Source organism: Cibotium barometz, chromosome 18, assembly GCF_041138505.1.
Source record: "Cibotium barometz isolate CiBa-2024 chromosome 18, ASM4113850v1, whole genome shotgun sequence".
NCBI lineage: Eukaryota > Viridiplantae > Streptophyta > Polypodiopsida > Cyatheales > Cibotiaceae > Cibotium > Cibotium barometz.
Window position 1 is genome coordinate 16843772 of NC_141063.1, and position 27682 is coordinate 16871453.

General features: G+C 42.7%; 1 protein-coding gene across 3 annotated transcripts in view; it reads left to right on the forward strand.

Annotated features, from left to right (window-relative positions):
- The first annotated feature begins 18510 nt into the window (after positions 1 to 18510).
- The window catches only part of LOC147628999 (ribonucleoside-diphosphate reductase subunit beta), a 142139-nt gene continuing 132967 nt past the window's right edge, over positions 18511 to 27682 (forward strand). For 2 of the 3 annotated variants that reach the window (XM_086812201.1, XM_086812203.1), the window contains exons 1-2: positions 18511 to 18645; positions 18811 to 19532. In XM_086812201.1, coding sequence (XP_086668327.1) covers positions 18933 to 19532 — 600 coding nt within the window. In that variant the 5' untranslated portion in view covers positions 18511 to 18645; positions 18811 to 18932. The remainder of the gene's footprint in view (positions 18646 to 18810; positions 19533 to 27682) is intronic. The other variant, XM_086812202.1, reaches the window with a different exon arrangement.

Consider the following 27682-nt stretch of genomic DNA (forward strand, 5'->3'; position numbering starts at 1 on the left):
AGTGACCAAGCTTAGTTCGAAAAGTAGCCTTTTGGACATCCGCTTCCCGAATTCTTACTTGATGATATCTAGATCGTAAATCTATTTTCGTAAAGTAATTTGCCCCTTGGAGTTGATCAAACAACTCATCTATTTGTGGCAAAGGATACTTATTCTTAATTGTGATTGTATTCAAACCATGGTAGTCTACGCATAGTCTTATAGACCCATCTTTCTTCTTCACCAAAAGAATTGGTGAAGCCCAAGGCGAAGTGCTTGGTCGAATGAATCCACCTTTAAGGTATTCCGTTAACTGTCGTTCTACTTCTTGTGCTTCCTTAAAACTAAGCCGATAAGGAGGCTTACTTACTAGCCAGGTACAACATCTCGGATAGGTGGTAATCCTTCCGGTAATTCATTTGGAAACATATCTTTAAATTGTTGTAGTAATTGCTTTACAGATTCATTAACCTTTTTCTTGTTAACATGCTTTGGTTGAAAAGAAGTCATGTAAACACTGTGATCACTCAAACCACTCATGTTTTCATATGTAGAAAAATATCTACTTCATTAGCTTTTACAAAAGGCGATTGAGCTCCATAGAGCATATGAGAGGTGAGGGTACATCATGTGCACCTTACAAATGCACTTTCTTACCATCTACTTCAAACTCAAAAGAATTATGCAAATAACTTCTAAACAAAGATGGACAAATGTTATATAACCACTCGCAACCTAGAATACCATCTGCTCAAGTGATATGCATAACCTGAAAATCCAAATGTATCTCATGACCTTGAATGACTAATGGGACATCATGAACTACTGTATCCTATACATCGTTATCATAATCGTTAATCAAAGAAGCCACATACTTATGATAACTTGAACTTTGCAGCAACTTTAATTTCTTGACTAAAATATAGTTCAAGAAATTGTGTGTGGCACTATCATCAATCATAACTCGTACCTTGTGACCCTTAACGTGACCACCATTGACATGACACAACACTCATGAGTAGAATCAGCATGGTAAACTTGAACCTCTTTACACTTATGAGAAGTCTCCATAGGGAACACCTCAATAGTCTGCACTTGCTTTTCTTTACTTTGATCACCTTGATTCTTCTCATTCTCTTTAAGTTTAGGACATTGTAGTTTACTATGACCCTTTTCCATGCAGTGAAAACATAAATTTTCTTTTTTAGCTCTTTCAAAATCCTCATGCTTCAGAAATCTATGTGGTCCCTTAGACTTCTTAGATTGGTCGTTCTTTTAGTTAGGTCCCTTCCTCTTATTTTGACCTTGATGCTTGGAACCCTCAGACACATTAGGTGTTCGTTGTGTAGTCTGTGCACGCTTTTTCTTTCCGACAGTGTCGTCACAAAAATCCAAAGTTTTTAGCTCATCTTATAGTCCGAGTCTAGTCCGTGAATAAATCCACGAATCTTTTGAAAGTCGTCCATTCCTTTCAGCTTAAGAATGATTTCTCTATAATTGGAGATGTACTGAGTCAATGTGAGATTTCTCATCTCACCCACGCTTCCCAATTACGATCCATCTCATTCTCACGAAGAAATTCTTTCATGAATGCACTTTCAAATTTAGCCCATGTAGTAGGCCGAGTTCTGGACTCCAAGCTCATCCACCACTGGTATACTTTACCTCTTAGAGTTAAGCTCAGCTTGCTTCAAGCGCGCGTATTTCCTCTGGAGTTTAGCGCAATCGATGCAAATCTTACCACTTTTGTAAAAAAGTGTTGACCGCATCCTTATTACATTCTTTCTCCTCCCCATTAAAAGTCAAGAGGTTTCAGATCTTTTAGAATAGTAGCAACATCTCTAGGGTGAGATGTACCGACATTCATGTTGCCCCCTTGGGTGGGAGGTAGTGACATTCCTCCCACATAAGCACTTCGGTGGTAGAAGCTTGCATATTATTCTTTAACTCTTGAAGAGAGAAAAGTATCTCAATGTCCAAAGTACGAGACTCTAGAGCCTTAAACGATTTAGTACTAACCAAATGATCATCAAGAAGGTCATCGTCTGTCATCATGACATCGGGATCGTCCACTGTCGTTCCCGTGTCCAACAAATGACTAAGATCTCCACTTCTAGACTCATTACGGTTATTAGATTCCATATGGATCCTATAAATGCGATGCAAGAGAATGAACACAAGAACCAACCTCAAGTCCAAGCTCTTGGAAATCAATCGAAGTATTATCTTGAAGTGAAGTTGTCGATGCGATGTTAAAATTTGAAAGTCGTCGTTGAAAAGCTCCTTCAAATCTTCATAAGAAGAAGAACCCAAATCTCCACCACAGGAACAACTGCTTAGTTGCAAAGGTATAAACCTTTGAAAATCTTTTGAAGGATTTGATTCCTTTTTTTTTTTAAATATAAACTCTATACGTCATCGATGACCGAGCAGGACGGCAACGAATTGACGGTGGTGAACTACGCTGGAGACTGACGCGATGAGCTTACAACAACAAATTGTTGCTGGCTGCTCTGTAGTGCATAAATACTGACCCGCAACCGTGGTTGGTATCTCAGTCACACCAGTAATAGTGAGAGAGGGAGTATGGTTACTCTGGTTGCTCTGTTGAGCGTCGTTGTGTCGGCCTGACATCATGCTATATCGTGGGCTCGCTAACTCACAGAACCAGAACCAGTCGAAATAACAAAGGGACAAGGGCTCCTTTATTTTCCACCTAACCAACACGACTCCTTCAAGCTAGCTATCCTTGGACACCTCCTTTTTCTATTCTAGGCTACTTGGCCACAGCCCTTTAAATGTGTGTGAACACTTCCCTAGTGCGCACCAGCACCACCACGTGTCCTCTAGTTTGGCCATACTGGTTCCCACTCAACCCCGCCCATACCTTGTCCGGAAGGTTGAGCTCTCTAGGCTCCCATAGCCACTGTTGTTGTGACATTATAATAAAATAATAAGTGAATCTTGTATAAAAACAATGTAAAGAGATCTCCTTGATTCTGAATGAGGAGAGAGAATGGCAATATTATAACCTTTTTTCACCATTTTTCTTTGATTCATGGAAGAGAAAGAAAACCCTTAAGGGAAAAAATGGAGAGAGTCCATATTTCTCCTAATGAGTCAAATAGGGTCCAAGAACACCTTGAACCCACTCCACTCAAAATCCCATCCGGCACATAGTCCCCTCTAGAAAGCCCCACTCCACCCTATCCTTGACTTTCTCAAAATCAATAAGGAGATCTATCAAATGTTGTTGCCTTAAATGGGCCAAGGTGGATGCCTCCCAAAAAGTGAGGATGTTATCCAGGATACTTCAATCTGAAGCAAAACCTATTTACATGCTATGTATCAAGTCAGGGAGGAGGAAAGGTTAAAGCAGTTGATGGTTTTGGCTAGGACTTTGTAAGTGGTCCACAGGAGGGTGATGGGTGTCTACTGCTAAATCTCTAATCTGTCTCCACCCTCCTTGGGAATTCAGTCAACCTCTCTAGCATCGAGTCCATGGCTATGATATCATTTAAAGCTCCCTTCCTTGGGAATCAAATGGATCAAACCCTCAGTCAGTCTCTCTATCATTGAGTCCATGGCTATGATCTCATTTAAAGCTCCCTTCCATGAGATCCTAATAATGAAGAAATAAAGAGACTAGGAGGCTAGGCTCCAAGACAGATGCTTCTCTCCTACTCTCTGAACTCTGTGAGTCTTTGTGTTGCCTCCCAGTGATCTCTCCAAGTCCTACATGCAATTTTCCTACGAGTGAACCGTTGAGAAAATCAAGACTCTCCCAAATCTCCTCACTGCAAATCTCGGAGTCATGAGATGAGGCACTCGGGAATAGGGGTGTTTGAGTGTCTATTCTCCCTCCACCAAGGAAAGAATGATAGGGTATGATCTGAGAAAGAAGTGCTTACAAGAATGCCGACCATGCCACCTCGTCCACAAGCCCACTCATCACTCAACATAAAAACTGTCTAGTCTAGAGAGGTTGGGGCTTGTACCTCTCCTATTTGATCTTGAGAAGCCAAGACTCCCTGGTGGTGGCTATACCCCAACTTTGGTAAGTGCCATGAATCCTATCCCCGTAGAGCCAAAATCAACTACTTACTTAAGGCTCGCATTCTCTTATGTACTCCCATTCCTCTTGTGTTACTCTCCATGATTATCTTTCTTTTCCATTTCCATCAGGCCATTTAATGCTACAATATTTTAGAAGTGATAGAAGAGGTGAGGTGGAAAGGGCAAGCATCTCAAATGTATCCTAAAAGCTCTTCTCTCATCATTTCTAATCCTTGTTGTCTCTTCATACCTTGCCATCCACTACAGGTACATTCAATCTTCATATCTAGTTTTCTCAATAATAAAGTTTTGTTGAAGTGGATGGGACACATCATGCACTTGGATATGCCACACCATTCATTCTCAAGCTCCTCAATCAAAGGCTCGAGGTGTCACATGTGTTGTGTATACCTCATGGTGGTCATTCTAGTGTGAACAGACTCCTATTTTTTTCCTCATGTGACCAGATGTTTTTTTTCCTTCGATCACCTGACATTGCTTATTGCCTCTACAATCATGGACTGGACCTCCAATCATCGGCTTCTATAAGGTAGCCCAATCGCCGATCCCTACAATCGTCTGATTTTTATGTGCAATTGGTGGGTCACAGATACAACTATCAATCGTGATTAGATGATACAATCATCTAATCAAACTTTTGATTGCCTGATTCCTATTCAGGCACTCTGACCATCCGATCGGAGGTTAAATAGACAATTCTTTGTTTTATAGTTGCCATAATTCTTGGTTCTACAATCACCGATATTTTTTATCCAATTGCCATGATTCGTCATTAAGTTGATCGGCGATTCAAGAGTTCAATCATCAGCAATCCAACTCTCCAATCGTCAATTCAAGAGTTCCATCATTGATCTAACTCTCCAAACAACGATTTAACTTGTCTTTGAGTAGCCATTCCTTGAGTTCGATCATGCGACTCATCGACTACGATTATCCCGACTGCTCGACTCGTTTGGTGATCCAACTCTCCAAACGACGATTTAACTTTCTTTGAGTAGCAATTCCTCAAGTTCGATCATGCGACTCATCGACTCCACGATTATCCCGACTACTTGACTTTGATTATTCCAATCTTGATCTTTGATCATGTGATACCTAGAAAATCTGAGGAAATTTTCAACATGAATCATATATATAATAGAAAAAGTTCATAAAGGGTAGAGTATTCTCCCCTTAGTGGAATGAGAAAACCTTCTCCTTTGTAGTGCCTTGAAGTTGATTATCCCCTTTGTGGAATGAGAAAACTTCCTCCTTATAGCCCCTTAAAGTTGATTGCCCCCTTTGTGCCTCAAATCAATTGATGATTGTCCATCTCCTTCTTCTCCATCCCATCTTCTTGATTGATCCCTCGCACTCATACCATTGTGGTCCTTTTTTTAGAGATTCTCAATCCTTCTTTTGTGCTGCTTTTTATATATTGCTTATCATGCTATGCATCATGCAAGATCTCTTTCATGAGCCTATCAGTTTGTCCATGCTTTCTTGTTTTTAGCCCAAGCATGAACTCCATCTCTTCTGTACGATTGATGCTTTGGCTCCAAAAAAAGTTCACAAACCTTCATGCATGGGTTACCTATGACCAGGATGCTGGGAGCCCCCAAAATCATATAAACAAGAATATAACAATACTCTTTGATTTACAATAGCATAATCCTTATATAAGGATTCAAACATATTACTATAGTCTATGATGATTTCCCCCCCTTTCCAAAAAGGATTATTGACATCAATTTCACAAAAAACACCTTGGTCACAAAGGCCAAACACACATAGACTCTTCTCAAAATGCAACCTACACTTTGTACTTGACAAGGAAACTGTCGGGGTTGCTTCTTGCTTCTCCACCAATAGCTTGTTAGTAGATCTTCTATCCAAGATGCTACCAGCCAAATCTACATCGGTGTATTAGTATACCTGTAACAATTGTATACCAGTCTCATGGAAGAGGCTATAATCCACTGTGGACCTCATGTAGCGTAGTGTGCACCTCACACTATCCAAATGTGACCTCCGAGCAACCTGCATAAATTGGCTCTCTAACCCAATTGTGTAGTTCATGTCTGGTCTGGTGAGATCAGCATGTAAATCAAGCTACCCACTATCTTCCTATACATAATGGCATTCTCCAAAATCTCTTGTGCATTTGCACTCAGCTTGCCATTCTGATCTAATAGTACAGAAATGAGCTTACATCCAGCCATACCATATTTGGACATGTCCAATGCATACTAACTCTGTGATAGCCATATGCCCTCCAGCATCCTGATGACCTTAATGCCAAGAAAGTATCTCAACTCACCCAAATTTTTCATGTCAAACTTCTTCTTGAGGAGACGTTTTGCATTCTCAACTTCCTCTTAATTGTCACCCACATAATCATGTCATCTACATACATGGTGATGACCACAATCCCCTTATCACTCTTTCGCACAGGATCTCTCAGTTGGTATCAGAGCAAATTGGCTAAAGTGAATCAATCGAGAAGTAAGAAATGTCAAAAATTTATGAAGTAGCAGTAAAAGGTTGTAATTGTGTGATGAAATTCATACAAATTGATATTTAGAATGAAGATTCATAAATAGGTTTGGGTCTTCAAATGGAAGTACCGTAATTGTATGAAATCCGTGACTTGCTTGAGGCCTAGACATGATGATATTTACCTTAAAATTCCAAGGACCGTGACTACTTGTATGTATCGAGGGTATAACTGCAGCTCTTTATTGGCAGTATATACGAGTAAATCTAAGACCTTGAAATTATAAGCAAAAATGATATCCAGACGATGAATTCAAATGTGGTTGATATGATTTTAAAATTCTGGTTGAGAATTGATGAGTTGATTTGGATTTTGATTGAAAAATGATGATTCTTGAATTTTGGTTGAAAAGAGATAAGCTGAGCAAAACCACAATGAGGATGAATGGGACGAGTGATGATGCTCGTAACTGGAATGACGTTAATGACTTCAGCAATTCACTATGAGGAGGACAAGAAGGCTATTAGATGAAAGTGGGTGTACAAAATAAAGCACAACTCAAATGAAAGTATTAGCAGGGATAAAGCAAGATTGGTTGCCAAAGGTTATGCTCAAACTTATGATATTGATTATTATGAGGAGACATTCAACGATGACGTTGCCAAGATGGCAACCATGAGAGCTATTATTGCAATGGCTACATCAAAAAGATGGGTTTTACATCAAATGGATGTTAAGAATGCGTTATTGCATGTGGTGATTTGCAAGAAGAAGTGTATATGGATCAGCCACCAAATTATAAAGATGTGGGTCACCTTGATTTTGTATGCAAGTTGTGTAAAGCCTTATATGGCTTGAAATGGGCAATGAGAGCATGGCATGATAAGATAGCACAATATCTTATCACCATTGGCTTTCATGTGGCAGATTCTGATCATTCACTCTATGTGCGGAAGAGTGATAAGGGTCTTGTGGATGACTTAATGTTCGGGGTGATAGTGGAGAGGAAGTTGAGAGTGTGAAATGTCTTCTCAAGCAGAAATTTGACATAAAGGATTTGGGTAAGCTGAGATACTTTCTTGGCATTAAGGTTATTAGGATGGCCAAGGGCATATGGTTGTCATAGAGGCAGTATGCATTGAGATTATTAGGATGGCCAAGGGCATATGGTTGTCATAGAGGCAGTATGCATTGGACATGCTGTCCAAATATAGTATGGCTAGGTGTAAGCCAATTTTTATGCCATTAGATTCAAATGGCAAGTTGAGTGCGGGTGAGATCTTGGAGAACCCCACTATGTATAGGAAGATAGTGGGTAGTTTGATCTACATGATGATCACCAGGCTAGATTTGAACTATACAGTTGGATTAGAGAGTTAGTTTATGCAAGTTCCTCGGAAGCCACATTTGGATAGTGTGAGACGCACATTGCGCTATGTGAAGTCCACATAAGACTATGGTCTCTTTTATGAGGCTGGTACAAAGTTTAAGGTATTTGGATACACCAATGCAAATTGGGCTAGTAGTATCATAGATAGGAGATCTACCAGCGGATTTTATGTTCTCCTTTAGGAGTGGTTCTATGACATGGAGTTGCAAGAAGCAGCCAACAGTTGCCTTGTCAAGTATGGAGGCAGAGTATAGGGGTGTTGCAACAACATGGCAGCATGTGAGGTAGCTTGGTTGCACAAGCTACTTGGTGATTTTTGGGGCTACAGGTTGATATGTAGGTTGTCATCTATGCGGCAACCTTAGTAGTATACAGCTAGCAAGGAACCCAATTTTCATGCGCGGACTAAACATATAGAGGTCCACTATCACTTCATCAGAGAGAGGGTCTTAGCAGGAGACATTGATCTCATGTATGTTAGCACATAGGAGCAAGTAGTTGACATTTTCATGAAAGCCTTGGGAGCAGAGAAGCTTCGTAGATTAGGGACTATGCTTGGAGTCCTAGAGATGGAGTTGAACTTAAGGGGGGGTGTTGAGATGTTAAGCTAAATATGAGGTGACACTTATGATATGCCTAGGTGACCGTTTCTGCCACTTGCATCACTGGTGTGTTTGGTAGGATGCTAACATGATGGATCTTCACCAGTGATTCTATAGCTAGACTATACCATCTACTAGTCCACCTACCACTGAGTTATAGCATATTTATCTTGCCAGCTCACTCACTTGGCGTGTTCACATTATGGACTGCATGTAGACTATACCATCTACTAGTCCACCCACCACTAAGTTATAGCATATTTATCTTGCCAGCTCACTCACTTAGCGTGTCCACATTATGGACTGCATGTATATAGTACTTTAGTACTTATGTTGTATTTTCCTTTTCTCCTTAGTAGACATCTTTTTGTTGAGAAGAAGAAGAACAAATTTTTAGCCTCATATTTTGTGTTCTCTTCTAGGGTTTGTGTGAGTGTGTGTGTGTGCTTGCAAGAGCTTAAGCTCTCTTCCTCCCTGCATCTTTTCATTACCAAGATGGCAATCATGCAGAGTTGTTATTGATGCAGTGGTGGCTACATCAAAAGGTTGAGTTTTACATCAAATGGATGTAAAGAATGCATTCTTGCATGATGATTTGCAACAAGAAGTATATTTCGAACAACCACCTAGTTATGAAGATTTGATTCACGTTATGTGTGTACGCTATGTAAGGCCACGCACACTTATAAAGACCAAGTTGCGTAATAGCATGGAGTTACGGACCTTGGATGCTATTATGAAGATCAATATTGAAGGACTCTCCAAGCTATGTGACTCAGAGTTGGAGGAGAGTATGGTTTTATGGGGAGCAAAGGCTCATAGACATCTCTACACGGTGCAAGGTATTTGTAGCTTAATCATCCAATGATGAAGGTACGCTTTTTGTAGCTTAATCATTTCTTTTGATCGCTTTTTTTTTTTCATATTCACCTACTAACTTATTATGGGAGTGGATGAAATGCATTCACTTTATCCACTCCCCCAAGAGGGCTTGGTGTAGCCATTCAAAATGGTGACGGGGTTAGCCAACCGCCCAACCACTGTAGTGATTGGATCCAATTAAGAATTTGGTTAGGTTTTGTCCCGGGTTCCAGGGAAAAGAGTTCCCAGGCCCCCTAGCCGGATATTCATGAAAACTTAAAACTAGTCACACCACTTACACACCCAATATGAAATTGCCTTTTTCACGAATTCAACTGACTTTAAAACCAATCATAATCCTCCAAAATATCCGGTTGAATCCTAATTTCTAATTTTTCCTTCACCGATGTACCTATGGCATCATTGGTAACCAGAACACTCACCACCTATCCACTCAGGGGCCTTTTCGATAGTTCCTAGCTCATAGTACCCGGTAATATATTCACTTATAAAAATCAAAATGGAATCTTCGTTGAAGATCAACAAGATCAACCAACAAATCCATATAAAAGAGCCATGGCGTTGAGGACCAACAAGGTCAATCAACCAGATCCATGCCCAAATTCAGAAAACAACTCTTACTCCTTGTTCCAATATCTTCCACGACGTACGTGTGGGTATCTTCGGTGACCTAGAGCCTGAGCACCATATGGTCAGCACCCTCTAGGATCCTTCGTAGGTCACCTAGCGCTTCACTCATAGGCCGCTTCCTTAGTCCCTCATCCACCGTACTGGAAGCTCACCATTTAAATCTAACCAAGGCTGGTCAAGACCTCGAATGACCTTGCTACGCGAGACGTCCTCCGCTGACTCTCCGTCAACTGTTGCAACTTTATTAGTTAGGTCTCCACGATGTCATTCACAAGACGATCAAAATTTTTCCCCAGCATTTTTGACATAAAACAGTCATTTAAAAATAGGTCATAAATACAGTTTCTATAATGGACTCTCGTCTTTCTACATTGTTCCACATCAATCCTCATTTATTTCATATGTATTCCCATTCTCATACTCTCTCCTTGTATGCCCTCACGTGTTCAATAATATATATATTTTTTATCATTTTGAGCATAGATCGTGATGAGAAGGATGTTTTACAGATCATGGATGATGCTTTTTTGTCTACAATGACCATGTGTGTTGTCATATTTCATGGCACATTGAAGGTATGTTTAAGTTTTGAAAAAATAAACACATAAATCATTTTCATTTATATTATGAAAAGAGGACTTCCTACCATATTCTAGGATTAATCATCCTAGATTAATTGAATGATTCTCATTATAATCATGGAAATTTGATTTTTATGTTTATGCATAAATAGTTAATTTTACGAAAAAGAGGAATTTCTAGTAATCCATTTTTATGTTAAAAGAGTAATCCCCACCATGACAATGGAAATCCATGTACTCCAATGAAGTAACGGCACCCACTTTCATCTAATAGCCTTCTTGTCCTCAGAAAATGGCACTAAGTCCCAAGTCTCATTTGCATCCAATGTAGCCATTTCGTCATCCATGGCTTTCTCTCAATCTACATTCCCAACAGCTTCTTTAAGACATGTGGATTCAACATCTCGCACAACTTTAGCCACACATGCATAATGATGAGCCACATAGCCATCATATGTCAACCTGTTAACATGTTTTCTAAATCCCCCTGACCTATGTACCTTGCATTTTTACATATTCTCTTGCCTTGCCCCAGGTGTTCTATTAGCTGGAATCCCAAGCTCATCATCAAGACTCTGCTCTGAGCCACTAGACTCTCCCATCAACAAAATAATGCCTTGCAGAAATGTCAGGCATACTAAGAGGCTCACCAACCTTCTCTTTGCCTTCACATGATGTACCAATTGCATTTTCAGGATTAGTGTTTTGACGCAGCCTACAACTCCATGGTCTAGGTACACTCAATGACTGTGATTGCTGACTTGCATTTGTGCAATCACATTTCTAGTCACATCGGTCCCAACAACATCTTTTTCATCAGCATACCAGCTACTCATTTCATCAAACACAACATCTTTGCTTACCCTCAACTCAAGTGTAGTAGCGTTATAGCATCTATATCCCTTTTGCTCAAGGGAATATCCAATAAATACACATTTTTCTACTTTTGGATCCAGCTTCGTACGCAACTCATCTAGCACATGCAAATAGGTAATGCATCCAAACACTTTGAAGTAAGACGGATCAGGTTTCTTGCCAGTGAATTTCTCCTCTAGGATTACATCATGTATGGATACAATACGAGTCATGATATAAATTGATCAAAAAACAGCTTCAGCCCAATAGCAATGCGTTATATTCTTCTCTGTCAAACATCAATGCTTGTGCTATCTCTGCAATGTGTTTGTTTTTCCGCTCAGCAACCCCATTTTGCTGTGGAGTGTATCTACATGTAAAATATTTCTGAATGCCATTCTTTCACAAAAAATCAAAGAAGTCATTGGAGAAGTACTCCTCCATCCTTATTCCGCCTCAACCTCTACCTCGTTCTCTGCCTGCACTTGTGTAGAAGGCCTGTTGCTTCGAATTGCCTTTGTTTGTGAAGACTGGTCTTTACCCAAACTCTTTTCTTCAATGATCAACATTAACACCAAATCTATAAAGTTGGGAATGTTCTCCCGAGTCTGAATAGACGTCTTGAATGCCTTGTATCATGGCCCAAGACCATGTAGACATACTTCTACCTTATCATCATCATCAACAAAAACACCAATAGATGCAAGGGATTTCACAATGCCCTTGATCTTCAAAGCATATTCATTAATAGACATGTTTTTCTTCTCCACAGTATGAATCTCATTCTTAAACTTAATCTTTAGTGCCTTTGTGTTAGTTTCATATTGTGGTGTCATGTATACTGATAGAAAGCCAATACATGACTTTCATTGCTCCTTGGTTCCAATCTTGTGTTCTTTTATATCTACACATAAGTTGGATTAATCTCAGGTATTTATGGTGCCTCCTCATGTTCACCTTCAAAGTAGTCCCAGTAGCCTTTTCCCATTAGAACATTTGAGAATGGAAGTAATTCTTGTCAAGCTTCTCTGCAATAATCTGGTTAATTCCACCATTTGGCATCTTATCTGCAACACAAGTTTATCAAAAATAGTACTCTTGTTTAACTTGTAGAAATTGTTGTATTCTCTGCAACGATACTATACTGCACCTAAACTGTCACAACCAGTGACCTGAATTTGTATACATACACCCAATAATGCTTGTAAGATCTCTTTGTAGTACAAAGTGTGTCTGCACAACCAAATTCCCATCTTGTTGTTCCAAAAATAGAGTTTTGCAAAATATGGAAGCTTACCTACAGTGCATGCAAACGCCCACTAACTAAAAAACGGAGATCAAGACGCGCCCAAAATGCGATTTCATCCCTACAGCTTCGCTCCCATGAAGACATATCCTTAATCGGAGTTTATTTTATCGGTGCCTCTCGAAGAGCTCCCGACAAGGGTATACCAACCCAAAAGGGAAAGAGTAGGTGAAGCTCTTACCCTCGTACCTGTGGTTCTCCTACTTACTGCTCAACTCCTTATCATGAGCCAAGCTCTCATACCATGAAAAAATGCAAGGAGGAAGAGAGCTTGAGATCTTACAAGCATACACACACTCACACAAACCCTAAAGATGAGGGGCTGAAAATTTGTTCTTATTCTTCTCAACAAAAAGAGGTCTACCAAAGAGATAAGGAAAATGCAACATTAGTACTAATAAGTACTATATACATGCGGTCCATAATGTGAACACACTAAGTGAGTGAGCTGGCAAGATAAGTATGCCATAACTTAGTGGTGGACTAGTAGATGGTATAGTCCAGCTTTATAGAATCACTAGCGAAGATCCATCATGTCAGCATCCTACCAAACGCGCCAATAATGTAAGTGGCAAAAACGATTACTTAGGCATATCATAAGTGGAAAAAACATGCCACCTAGGCATCCATGTCAGTGATGTAAGTGGCCAAAATGGTCACCTAGGCATATCATAAGTGGCAAAAACGGTCACCTAGGAATATTATAAGTGTTAGCTGGTGTTGAGCTTGACATCTCAACAGGTAATAGGGCTGAATGTCTCCCGTAGGCTTGAGCATAACCTTTAGTGAAAACGGTCACCTAGGAATATTATAAGTGTTAGCTGGTGTTGAGCTTGACATCTCAACAGGTAATAGGGTTGAATGTCTCCCATTAGGCAAAGGCACCAATTTCTATGCCTGATTTGCATCCAATGCAGCCATTTCTTCATCCATGGCTTTCTCTAGCTGCGCAAAGAATTGCTTTAACCTCATAACGGTGAGGCATGCTCTTCTTAGCCACCATTAATGCACCAACAACCTTTTGCCTCAGCAACACCATTTTGTTGGAGAGTGTACTTACATGTGAATTGCCTCTAAATTCCATGCTTTCTCAAGTACTCATTGAACTCATTAGAGAAGTACTCTCCCCCTCCATTTGACCTTAGGCACTTAACTTGCAAACCTGTTTGCTTTTCAGCCAACATTCTGAAATTCTAAAACTGAGTACACTTCACTTTTCTCTTTCATTGAAATATACCCACACCTTCCTTGTGTGGTCATCGATGAAGGATACAACGACATCCTCCCATTGATGTTGTCTTTGTTAGACCCCATACATCTAAGTGCACCACATCAAGTTACATTCCTGTCACTTGTTTTCTTTCCAAACTAACATGCTTCACATACTTTATGCATTCCATCCATCTTAAACTTTGGCAAACCTTTAACAATTTTTAATTTTTGCATAGACTTCAATCGCTACTCATTCACATGACCAATATGTTTGTGCCAGATATTTATATTGGCCACAACATCTACACCTTATGCAAACATAGCAGCTTTTACTTCAAGCATGCTTACATACAAAGTAAACATTCTATCCACTCTTTTGCCCTTTGCAACCAAACAACATTTGTTGTTGAAGTCCTCAAGATAGTAGCCCTGAGGGTTAAAGCATACCTACAAACCCTACTCAACCATCTACCCAACTAAAACCAAACTCTTTGTTATGCTAGGCACGTGAAATACATCAGCCAAGTACCTCATCTTGCCATCCTACATAGCCAATGGCACATTCCTAATGTGCGCAATAGGATGAGTTGTGTCATCGCCCGTCTTTACATAACTAGGTTTTTCCATATTCTAAACCGCTCACCATGATAAGTCATGTGGTTAGAGGCTCCCAAATCCACATACCATACATCATCACTGTTTGTGGATACATCTATAGTCACTCGTGTGCTGCATAACAAACAACTGCTCACATCTATCTTTATTCTGCTTGCTTGTGAAGATGCATAATTGTTTTGCTAACCTGCCACTTTTTATGTCACTCTGCTTCTTTTGCGACATTTTATTGCAAAGTGCCATGGTTTGCCATTCTAAAGGCAATTCTTTGAACCTAATCTCAATTGTTGTCTTTGCCAATTGCCTCAGTCTCTATGGTTCCCCTTGCCATAAGACTAGCCTCTTCCACCTGTGTGTTTGTTGTTGCTGCTATGTTGCAAATCATTGGACTACTACTTTCCATAATTCTAATTCACAAAACTACTATCACCTTGGCCTCGATCACGACCTCTACCTCTACCTCTACCTGAATTTGAGCAGAAGGCATGCTCTCGAGTGTTCTTGCTTTGGGAGGAAGAGTCTTCACCCAAAGACTTCTCTTCTATGATTAACATAGACAATAAATCTCGAAAGTTGGGAACATTCTATCTTCTAATAATAGAGGTTTTGAATGGCTTGTATTCTTTATCAAGCTCATTCAAACAAACGCTCACCAAGTCACCGTCTTCTAGTGAGATATTAATAGATCCAATGGATTCAACAGTACCCTTGATCCTCAATGTACTCATTGATGAACATGTTCTTTTTCTCCACTATATGTAGCTTCTGTTTTAGCTCCAACATCCTTGCCTTTGTGTTTGTCTCTGGAACATCTTCACCAAGTTTTACCATGTAACTACTGGAGTGTTAACATCATATATATGCCCTATCATAGTGTCTATCACGCTATGGACTGAAAGCCAATACATGACTTTTCTTGCACCTTGGTTCCAGTCATTGAACGCTTTTTAATCTCTACTGGAGTATTATTCTCTTCAGGCAATTCCGGAGGCTCTTCAATGTCTCCTTCAACATAGTTCCAGAAACCCTTTGCCATCTGGAAATTGGTCATTTTGAACTTCTACACATGAAAGTTGTTCTTGTTAAGCTTCTCACTGACAATTTGGTTGATGTTAGACATCTTTGCTTACACCAAAACCATAAATCTACAAACTGACAATTTCTGCATTCAACTTGTAACGTAGCAGTATCTGCTGTAACTCTTATAGCAGTACGCCTCATTCCACATTAATTTATAGTTTGATAGGCTATGTCAGTGCTTGAGTCTATAAATATCATGAAGAAGAGATCTGAAGGAGATGGTAAGTATTTGTAGAATCAACGAAAGATATGAAAAAGTAAATCTTAAGAGAGTATGTATATACATGACGAGGTTTAGTTATCCAATCAAAAAGTTATAGGGGGGGTTTAAATATCACTAGAATGTGATAAGGGATTTAATAATATGCTCTTGCATCTAAGTGCTATGTCACATCTATACAAGGTGGCCCCTCCCCTCCCTCCCCACCTAGGAAATAACCACCATGAGATGTAGAAGTGCAAATAGTTTGCTCTTTCTCCCTCTGTGTTTGTAGTAGCTTCGTTTATTTTCCTTTTCACCTTTGGTGGCTATAAATAGTGGTTGTAAGTTTTTCCTCTAAACAGATGTTGGTGAAACCAGATGCTGGCTTCAATGAGGCATCAGTTGCCTATGGAGAATATGCATGAATCATTATGATCACAAGCAACTTACTTTATTCTCCTTGTCTTTGTGCACATGTAAATGTAGTTTATTTCTTGCCCATGCAATAAATTTAAAGCTTATTACTCTCCCTCTTTTTGTAGGGAAAAAGGGCAGCTTAGAAAGATTTATAGAACTTTTGTAACCGCCGCCATTATTGTTTGCTGCATCCAAGAAATAAGTATATACTCTAGTAGTACAAAATTGAATCAAAGTCTCGAGACCCTCATAGTACCACCAACAAGTGACTCCAGCTTGCATACTTTTCTTACTTAGGTGCTTTACATAGCCACAAGTAGTGCAATTGGTTTTAATCCATACAAAATGTGTATGCATTTTTCTACCTCCTTATCTTCATGAGTGTGACAATATTGAATGTATGGATTTTATGTTTATGTATCTAGAACAACCTTATAGTGCTATCTTACAAGCTTTTCACTAGCTTTGGTTTGTTAACACTAGCATTGTTTAACCAATTATCTTTAGAGGAGCTACCCAATGGATTCCAACTATGTGGTGCCTTTTCTCCTTGACAAAGTAGTTTTTTCTCTATCAAAATGAAAAGGAGGTTAAATATTCTATCATACTACTCTACAACTTGCTACTATAACATTTGTTGCATTGCACTTCTTAATGCCTTTATCTTGCAAAGGGATTGTGATTACTCTTTAAACAAAAACCAAGCATAAGGATAGTATTAGTCATGAACGACCTATATTCACACGGCTCAAAACCTACTCAAAGAGTTTGCCACACTATTCATGGTATCAACACAATTACAATAGAATGATCCCATACATAGATAGAAATATCGACCTCTAGGTGAGTTCATAAGAACACAATCATGAACCAACTAATCTCTCTCACCACACCTCAACTAAGGAGTCGTGATTCTCACACGGTCTCCCTACAAGCAGTTTGAATAACTAAATACATAATTCCCATGTTCCATGGGAAATGTACTTCAACAGTGAAAAGTGACATGATTATACCCTACTTGCTCTTATTTATAGAGCATACCGGGGCAAACAAATCCCAACCAGGTCACACACCCATCCTTGCTCTTATACTAAGGCAAACAAATCCCAATCGGGTCGTCACACACCAAGCCTTGCTCTTATTTATAGAGCATACCAAGGCAAACAAATCCCAGCCGGGTCACACCAAGCCTTGCTTTCCCTAAACTCTCTCAACTGATTGAGTGGTCCAAAATATTGATACACAAAAGAACTAGGTCAGTGCCTTCATTGTTCATAATGACCTACATCCATAAGGATGGCCACCAAAATTCATTGCCTTCACATACTTATGCATCATTGTTCATAATGACCTACCTACATCCATAAGGATGGCAACTAGAATTCATTGCCTTCATAGACTCATGCATCATGGTTGGCACTCAAGCCATCCGCGCGAAGTCCATTGATCCATCTATATCTGATCCAACAAGAGCCACATGTGACTACAATTTCCCCAATAAAAATGATAACTTGATTAGCCTTCCAACAAGGGGGTTAAGAGTTCCAACCACCTTGAAGACAACATAATCATAGGGTAGGCATAGGGTCATATATTGAATATAATTTGTCAAATTTGTGACATTTTTTCCAAACGGACTCCATCAGTTGTTGTTAGTCCTATGTGCTTAGATATGTTGTCTACGGTATGGGTGATTTAAACCCATTTTATAGCTTGGATTTTTTTTTTCCATAAGCGTGGTGAATTGAATTAGAATAGAACAAAAATTACATCAACTGGAGCATGGAGAGCATCCAAGGAGAAACCATAGTACTAGACAGGGGTGAATCTATACGACCAGGATACAACCAGTCAAGGGGCAGACAAGAGAAAGTGGCCAGGAGCTGGGAATACAAGGGGCTTCCACAAAACAGGGTGATAGCTTGGAATTTTGAGTATACATTGGGTTGCAAAATAATTATTCGTGCCATTATTTTCTTTTGTACATTTAAGCTAATAAATTTATTCACAGATTTCCTTGATCGTAAATTTTGAGAGGTTTCATATTTTTATTAATTTAAACTTGTGTTATATATATATACACACACTAAATGCGTTATTTTTTTCTTAATCGCAGCGCACATATTAAGAATAATAATAAAGACGTAATAAGTTTAGAAAAGACGTGTGATCAATTTGCGAGTGCAAAAGAGGTAAGGGTGGGCTTTAAAACACGAACTTGCGACCTTTCAAGAAACGGGGAGAAATCAGGCTCTAACCCTTTGTTGGCGTTGCAAGATCCTACCTAGCAAGCTCTCGATCTGGCCCTTGTTTGGGAGAGACATTACATGACAATTTGCCGGTAACAACATGCCTTTTTTGCAAATAAACAAAATATATTTTTGTTTATATTTGTCTACATAATCTATGTACCGCACCATAGCCATGCTCTGATAAAAATCCCTTGAATAAACTGTCGCCTAACCATGGAGATCCATCTGGTTTTTTTTTTTGCCCCCCTCTTTAGCAGGCCTCATTTGACCGCTAGCCAATAGGAAAATTCAGCCTTTTTTTTCCTGCGAACTTGGAAAAAAAAAGGGGCAAAAAAAAAAGAGGAAAACAAGAAAACCCTCGCCCCCACGGGTGGCCATGGCTAGTGGTGGTCCGCTTGAAGTCGAAGACCGGGACGCTTTTGTAAAGAGAATCGAAGAAGAAGCACGTTTCCGAGATCATGGCTATGGCTATGGCGATGGCGATGGCGTTTCTTATGTAGCAGGCGAGCTCGGCTTCCTCGACTCTGAGAAGGATGTCGGGGTCGGAAGCCTTAAATTCGGCGAGTTTGAACAGGATTTATCGGCGATTTCAGGAGATGAGAAGCATGGCGATGACGATGCTGCTCCAGCAGGCGGCCTAGGTTTTGCAGAAACTCTAGGTAGCTCAGAACCCCGAGGAAACGGCGAGTTGGAGCAGGATGGTTTAGCGATTGTACAGAAGCAGCAGCAGAAGAGCAGCCCTGTAGCAGAGCTAATCGAAGATGAAAATGATGATGATAAAGGGAAAGATGGCTGGGACGCAGCTCGAGCTTGGCTATGGACCTTGCCTCGCCGCAGAAACGTGTTGTATGAAGAAGTGGAGGAGTGGCTGCAGAGCAACAAGGACAGGCTTTGCAGAGAGATCGTCACCATGCCCCGAGCTCATCTCTTCCGCTTTTTCGTAGCGCAGCACAAACTCATGAGACGAACAGATCAGGTATGAAAAATGTAGGAAAGCTGAAAGCGCACAAATACCTGTTTCCTTTGCCCCACCCCCGCTGTAATAGATTGCTGAAGCTCTCAACCAGCAAAGAAAGTTTTTTTTGCTTTTTGTTTTTTTTTGGTGCTATAGGGTTGTAGGCCGCTTGGTTTTGAACCCGGTTTCCTGCTTGGCGAGTGCAATTCCTCCACCACCAGGCTTCATGCCTGTGGACTAAAAGATAGCTCTATAAACCTCCATTAAGCTTCACTTTGCCTTCAAACAATGTAGGATATATCTTATTTTTTGGCATCTCTAGGCACGTCTTGTAACTGACTATGATTGAGTGAATTTTTTTTTTCTTGTTCAGATTTAGTGTTTCTTATAAATTGCATTTTCTTTAAGGTGAATTTGGGCATGTTCCTCCTAACTATCAACTACCTTTTTGTTGTAATAATTCTTCCTATTTGTTACGATTCTTAGTGCTAGGCTTCATTATGGCTGAGTCAGCCCTGCATGTCCGGAACTCTGACAGAACTCAGTACATAGATCTTTGTATGAATGTATGCTCTTGTGTGTGTGTGTGTGTGTGTGGGTGCGTGGGGGTTTGTGTGGGAGCATATATTGATACCAATTTCTTTACCCACTATTGGGCAGTGATGATGTTAGTGGGGATGTCATAGTATCTAGTCCATACTATGCATGATGGGGATGACTACCATGAGGTTATAAATTTCACTTTCTTATAAGGTGAATTTGGGCATGTTCCTGGATTCATCTAGGTATATATATATTACTGTTTATCTAGTCAAATTCCCAATCAAACCTTGGTCAGAGGTGGATAAAATCAGCAATAACTTTTATGGGATGTGGAACTAGTGCTTGAAAAAAGTTTTTAAATTAGCGGTGGAATATATTCATCGGGTAGAATGGTACACTAGCAAAAGTAGCAAGTAAACAAGGGATGACAGGGAAACTTATTGGGTGGTTCTGTTCGGGGGCAACTCAATGTGATGATCCTCAAGACGACTGGGTGGGAGTTGGGGCGGGAGATCATCCTAATATCCTGATACTGTGCGAGGAGACCTTCCATCCTGTGCGTCAAAGTGGTTGTTGGTAGAACAAGAGACTGTTGGCTACGGATATATATCAAAGCACATTCGGCTCCTTTTTTGATGGCTCTTTGGCACAACAACATGGCGCGGGGGGCAAGGACGGTCGGGACGGGGAGATGGCCAAAAATAGGGGACGGGGGACGAGGACCCAGGACGGTGTTTAAAAAATGCATATTTTGTCAGTATTTTCATTACATTCAAGTACCCTTTAAAGAAAGCAAAGAAAATTGATCATTTAACTCTTAAAACAACAAAAGGCATGGCTCATGAGTCATAATATAAATGTCGCAAAAAATAGGAATAAACAGAGGGCCGAGGGCACTGTGCACTGTGCAGGCAGTAGCGGGCTAAGCCTTGGTGCCGGCCTTGGCCCTTGGGCCCTAGACTCTGGCCTGGGGGCAGGGGTAGGTTGCAGCGCAGCGGGCTTGCCGCTTGAGCCTTGCAAAGCTTGGAGGCTGGCCTGCGCAAGGGCGCGCGTTGCAGAAGACAAACGCGTTATGCGACACGGCCGGCCAGAGACGCAAGGGCAAAATGCCCAATTTTTTTGAAAACGTCCCTTGCCACTACGCGTCTCGTCGAGTCCCCCCCCCCCCCCCCCCCCCCCCCCGGTCGGGACACCCGTTGCCTTGTTGGGGACGTGGGAGGGGACGTCCCCTTGGGGACTGGACGGCTGTCCCCTTGCCTCCCCTGTTTCGGGATGGCGTCCTTGTGTTCCGGGCCCCCGTCCCATCCGTCCCCTGTTGCTGAGCTCTTTGGACCTGGAGATGGGAGATGAATGGGATGCCAAGAATTAGGACAGGCTCAGGAACACTATCAGCAATCGTGAAAGTGTCCTACCTCCAATCAGGAATGGGTGCATACTCTCTAAACCGTTGAATGCCGAGAATCATATCACGTCCCAAAAGAGGTGAGACATGTCAGAATACGCAGCGGAGATGATGGCCAGATCTGGGAACACAAGAGCAAAAACGCAGGCAGAAAAACAGCACAAGAGAGAGAGAGATGTAGGCGTGTAACTTTGCTCTGATATACACAAGAAGATCCCGAAATATGATACAAATAGTGGTATGGGGCTGGGGGCCTATATATATGCCCCCACATCAGCAGTCGGCCGCTGTAGGGCAGCCGACTGGACACAGAAATCCTCCACGACTGATAAATACAGTCGGCCAGCATCACAATAGGTCGGCCAGCAGCAGAGGAGTCCCACGACTCATACAGTGCAGTCGGCCATGTCACAGATGCAGTCGGCCGGCTCTGGGTCCACCTGCCACTACTAGATTGCCTCCCAAGCCACAGAAAAAATAGGAAAAATAGGGGAAAAATGCGGGGAGTGAGGAAAAATGATAAAACACCTGATAAGGGCGGGCACACCCACAACAAAGGCCCTGGTGTATAAATCTAGACAGGAGATGACTTCTAACACCCCCTCTCAGCTCCTGGCTGTGTAACCAACCACTGGGAGCTGGGGTGCCGCCTGAGCAAATCCTGAGAGAGCGACTTCGTGAAGAGGTCCACCGTACTGTCCTCCGTCGAACAGAACTCTAGCAAGATGTCATCAGCAACGATCTGTTCACGAACAAAGTGCCTCTGGATGACCATGGGTTCCTCCAGTGGAAGCCCAAACCTGCAATGTAACCTCCTGTTGCTCCGTAAAACTGCTCCTGGGCCATAAGTAGATCCTCTCGTGTCCGGATCTCCTCCCCAAACTGAGTCACTCCAATCGTGGAGTCGGACTCCATCCAACAATCCCCCTCCTGTGTACAAGAGTCCATGATCCTTCGCATGCCGCAGAAACCACAGGAAACGCAATCCTTGCAACCATGAGCTCAACTGCCTCATGAGGAAGCTCCCGTCCAATCTGGTGTCCATCAACCAGATCAATGAACCATACAGCTTCTGAGTCAAAGAGACATCACACTGCTCACAAGGATCAACACCTGTTACGGTGCACAAACAAGTCCTGGAAACTTGATGAAACCTGTCAACCACCCCCTCTGAATCCGGAACCACAAAGCTTGGAGAAACCACCTCCTTCTGCAAGTAAACACCTGTCACCTGCCTGGCTTTCCGAAAGGTCCCCGTGGAAAGAACATCCTCAACTACTGGAAGTTCTATGTCCCGAATACTACGAGACATCAGAGCATAAGTGACCTGTTCAGCTTCCTCTGACTCACGAACACAAGAACTACCAACATCAGTACTGGAAAGTTCCTGCCAACTGCTGCCATCTACTGGCAAGCTATCCACTACCTGGTCTCGGAAAGCCCGCACCTGCAGCGTATCCACACTTGAGTAGCCATTACCAGACTGCCACTCATCACAACCCTGAGGACCTGGGGGAGAGAGTGTTGAAAGCCTGTAAACTCCATTCTCCACTCCGTCTTCCCAAACCACTTGGCTTGTTGCTTTGTCCCGGAGAGCAACAAAATGCTCATCAAACTCCACCCGTACGCCAGTCTTGCAAACCTGATGCACTGACAACAGATGAAAACCAAGTGCCGGAACATACAACACCTGGGAGGAATGCTTCCCCCCTCTGCCATCGGGAACTATCTCCATCCTGCCCTCACTGTGAACTGGGATGGTGGACGTATCCCCAGTAAGAATATGACCAGAAAGCCTGTAGAGATCCTGTAAACCGGAACGGGAAGGAGTCATGTGCCTGGAAGCACCACTATCGAGAATCCACTCCCGAGTATCCGTTGCGGAGAGTCCTCCAATCTCCTCCCTGCCTGAAGAAAATGAAACATCCGTGTCCACCACCTCCAGGTGCACAAAAGCCGGAGTCTTCATGATTGCTGCTGAGGAATCTTCACCCTTCTCGGTCTTCCGCTTGGGACACTGCTTTCTCGCCACAATCATTACAGGTCCTCTCTGCCTTCAGTTTCTCGCGGTCAGCATCGGACTTCTTCTCAGAAGACTTCTCCGATGAAGCCTTCCCTTTGCCCGAGTTACGGCCTTTCGACCGTTGGCCAGTAAAGGCCTCCGAACCTCCACCCTGAGGAGGGTTCGTGAATCGTTCCTCCTTGTCCAGGACCATGGGCACAAGCTCCTCCCACGTGATGGTGCTGAGCCTGCCACTGGTAATCAACGACGAGTAAAACGCTGAGTACGAAGAGGGCAAGTGCGACAACAACGTTATGGCCATGTCCTCTGACGATATCTCCTTCCCAGCCTGAAGAACTTCTTGCTAAAGAGCCTGCAGCTTGTTAATATGCTCCCGCATCGTCGACGACTTTGCAGGGCTCATAACCCGCATCTGTACTTCCAAGGAAATCCTCTTCATGGGCGATACCCTGTTGTAAAGTGAGGCCAAATGCTGCCATATACCTCTGGCCAGCGTCATGTGCTTGACATGATTGATTTCCTGCGGTGTGCAATTGAGGAAAATAAACGAACGGACCGTGGCATTGACACGATCCCACATCTGTGTCTGGGCCTCCCGGTCCTTTCGGATCGACGGTAACTCCCCTTCCTCTACTTCCAGCCGTGGAACACCAACAACGACGAAATCAGCGAGGTCGTAAGACTCCAGAACGGATTCCATCATCACCTTCCATATGCCGTAGTTGCTCCCGTCCAACCGACGGTCCACCGGGAACGTGGGGAGTGTCAGAATCTTCACGTGTCTCTCGGCCATCTCAAACAGATCTGCCATAGCGGGGATGTACTCTGAAAAGGGTGGGTGGGTGGGAACAAAGAAGAACTAAAACCTGCAAGTGGCTGTCCAGCAAATCAGCCCGCCTTCCTCTTGCTTCTCCTCTTCCCGATCAGCCCAAAACAGTCCACCAATCAGCCACAAAACAGTCCCCCTCTTGCTCACACAAATCCCAAGACCTATCTAGAGCCTAGGCTCTGATACCATGTCAGAATACGCAGCGGAGATGATGGCCAGATCTGGGAACACAAGAGCAAAAACGCAGGCAGAAAAACAGCACAAGAGAGAGAGAGATGTAGGCGTGTAACTTTGCTCTGATATACACAAGAAGATCCCGAAATATGATACAAATAGTGGTATGGGGCTGGGGGCCTATATATATGCCCCCACATCAGTAGTCGGCCTGCTGTAGGGCAGCCGACTGGACACAGAAATCCTCCACGACTGATAAATACAGTCGGCCAGCATCACAATAGGTCGGCCAGCAGCAGAGGAGTCCCACGACTCATACAGTGCAGTCGGCCATGTCACAGATGCAGTCGGCCGGCTCTGGGTCCACCTGCCACTACTAGACTGCCTCCCAAGCCACAGAAAAAATAGGAAAAATAGGGGAAAAATGCGGGGAGTGAGGAAAAATGATAAAACACCTGATAAGGGCGGGCACACCCACAACAAAGGCCCTGGTGTATAAATCTAGACAGGAGATGACTTCTAACAAGACAATGAAGTCCCGCTGAAATTTGGCCTTTTGAACCGTAAATTCAAACTGCTGAGCCTTATGGGAAATATGATTGCGAAGACCAAGTGTGAACTTGTCCACGTCCAGATGATGGGGTATAAGTGTACAACTCATCTTTTTAGCTAATTGAGGAGAAATGGCATCCTGAGAGCTGCCCATATCAAAGAGGACAATAAACTGTTGTCCCTTCGCTGTGCTATAAGCATTAATAAGGGCTTTCTTTTGCCCCTCAACCTCACTCTCCTACTTATCATCAAATACCACGGTTGGTACTGAGTTCAAAGTGGGTAAGGGCTGTATGGCATTAGTTGTCGATGGTGGCGTGGATGAAGCTGTAGCGGTGGCTACTGTGGAGGCAGATGTCTTGGAGGCTTGTCTCATGTGCAAGACATGTGCATGCTCATTCTAGGAGCTAATGAAAACCGGCCTTCAGAAAGCAAAGGGCGGTGAAACAAACACTCGCACATAAAACACTTCAACGCCATTGAGGACCTAGAAAAGGAAAACAAACAGGGGGAGCTAGAGTGCTCCTGCCAATAGTACACAGACACCGATTGGCCCCAAAACGCAGTGGCGCCCCTTGCGGTATTTCTTTAATTGATTATAAGAGATTTGATTACAATATAAGGCTGGTAATTCAGCCGTCCCAGTAGAACTCCTGAAGCCTGCAAATAACCTGCATCTGGCTTCTTGTCCACACGGCATCCACAAATAAATCCAGCCATTGTTCACATCGAAAGACTCTCACACATTGAGCCTGCATACAGAAGCTTTCTCCCATGATCAAGGCTGCCACAACCATCCATAGCCTCTCACACTATGAACAGCATCACACCCTGACACATCCAGTGCTTCTGCATCACAACACAGACTCCCAAACTGTCTCTCAAAAGAGAACTCGCATCACAGCACAGCATACCATACAGTTGACACACCTGTACAAACCCTCTCTACCATCCAAGGGTACTATCCATCTCTGTCATGGATTCCCTGTCCCCTGTCTAATCAGTAGCAAGGCTGTACCAAACATGTGTCCATTCCTGTACCCTTTGCCTGCATGTGACCTATCTCCTGGAGAAACCCAAAAACATGTTTCCTCGAGAAAACCTACGACCTGTTTCCACATGAAACCCTTAGGCCTGTTTCCCTTTGAAACTTCTGTCATGTTTCCATACATCTAGTTACGTGTTCCCTCATGAAACATCTGATAACATAGTGATGCCCATAACTGTAGGTCCCACTGTTCCTTTCTAGCAGGAAGAAAACAATCTGCTCCATGAGCACGCAGCCATGCGAGCTTGCATCACTCCCATGCCAAGAAACATAACCAGATGACCTTGTACTTGCGGCCAAAAACCCAAGCACATAGCTGAATTTGCAGCCACACAAAAACAGCTCATAAACTGTCCCAAAACAGTCCTGAACCCAAAGCAAAGAGAAGCTGAAAGTTCCATCAGTTGAACGCCATCGACATGATGTCTATGTTCATGGAAATCCAGCCCCTGTCCACCTCTGTGTCCAAAGAAACCAGCCCTTGTCTACTTTTCAGCAGAGGGAGAGAGAGAGAGAGAGGGAGAAAGGAGGCCTGTGTCTCTGTTCTGAAGCACAGCACAGCAGCCAGCCCTTTAGTCTCCAAAAAGCATGCCTAAGGAGCTATTCACTTGCGCCTGAAGCTTCTGTAGCATAGCCCGCCTGCAGTCCTTCCAAAAAGCATGATATGACCAGCAGTGCAGACTTCCTGTAGCTATACCTGACTGCGCCACCTGTACCTGCATCGCCTGAATCTGCACCTGCAGCAGTCAGACGTGCCACGTGGGCTGTACCTGCAGACAGCAGCCGTACACTACCTGCACAGGCCCATCCATGCGCAGCCAGCATGCAGTCCCCCACTCTCCAGAAAAGCACACCTGTTTTCCTCTAGGGATAGGCGCCTCCTTTTCCTGGCAGCCCCTCCTTTTCCCCAAAAAGCACACGTGGCCCCAAAATAGCTTATGGGCCACGTTTTCTTCATAAATGGCATTAAAAATTACTTTAAAGGTTTTTAAAACCTTTTAAGTTAAAATTCCTTTGCCCCCTTTCACACATGGGGTTATCCACACATGGGCTTCCATCTTCACTCCCACCTGATGCCATTCACACTGTCCACCATGTCCCCGTGCACATCTGCATCTTGTCCAGAGAAAAACACAGGGTCATGACATACCCCCCTCTTGAAAAATGGCAAGCGTCCTCGATTGCACTCAATGGCACAGTAAAGCATCTCATGAGCAAAGACACCCCATATTGCAAAAACAATGGCCCTCCAATGCATTTGGAGATGCTGGCCGACAGTAGGTCGGTTAGGTGTCATGCACCAAGAAGCGCTATAAAAGGGGCTATGCTCATTGTTTAGAGTTATTTACTGAAACCGATCCCGTCAAGTGGGAAAGACTCCGTTGGACACCCACACGCTTAAAAGCACAACTTTAAAACCACAAATATGAAATGGACAACTTAAAACAACTTGAAAATTGGAGGGCCCGGTGCTTTACGGCCTTTGAGGGGAGATTAGAGCCACCAGCAGAGACTGTTCGGGGGATTTGGCAGGAGTTGATCCACACCCTGCGAGGACAGTACGACCGCATCCGGGGAGACTCGGATGAGGCGATCTTAC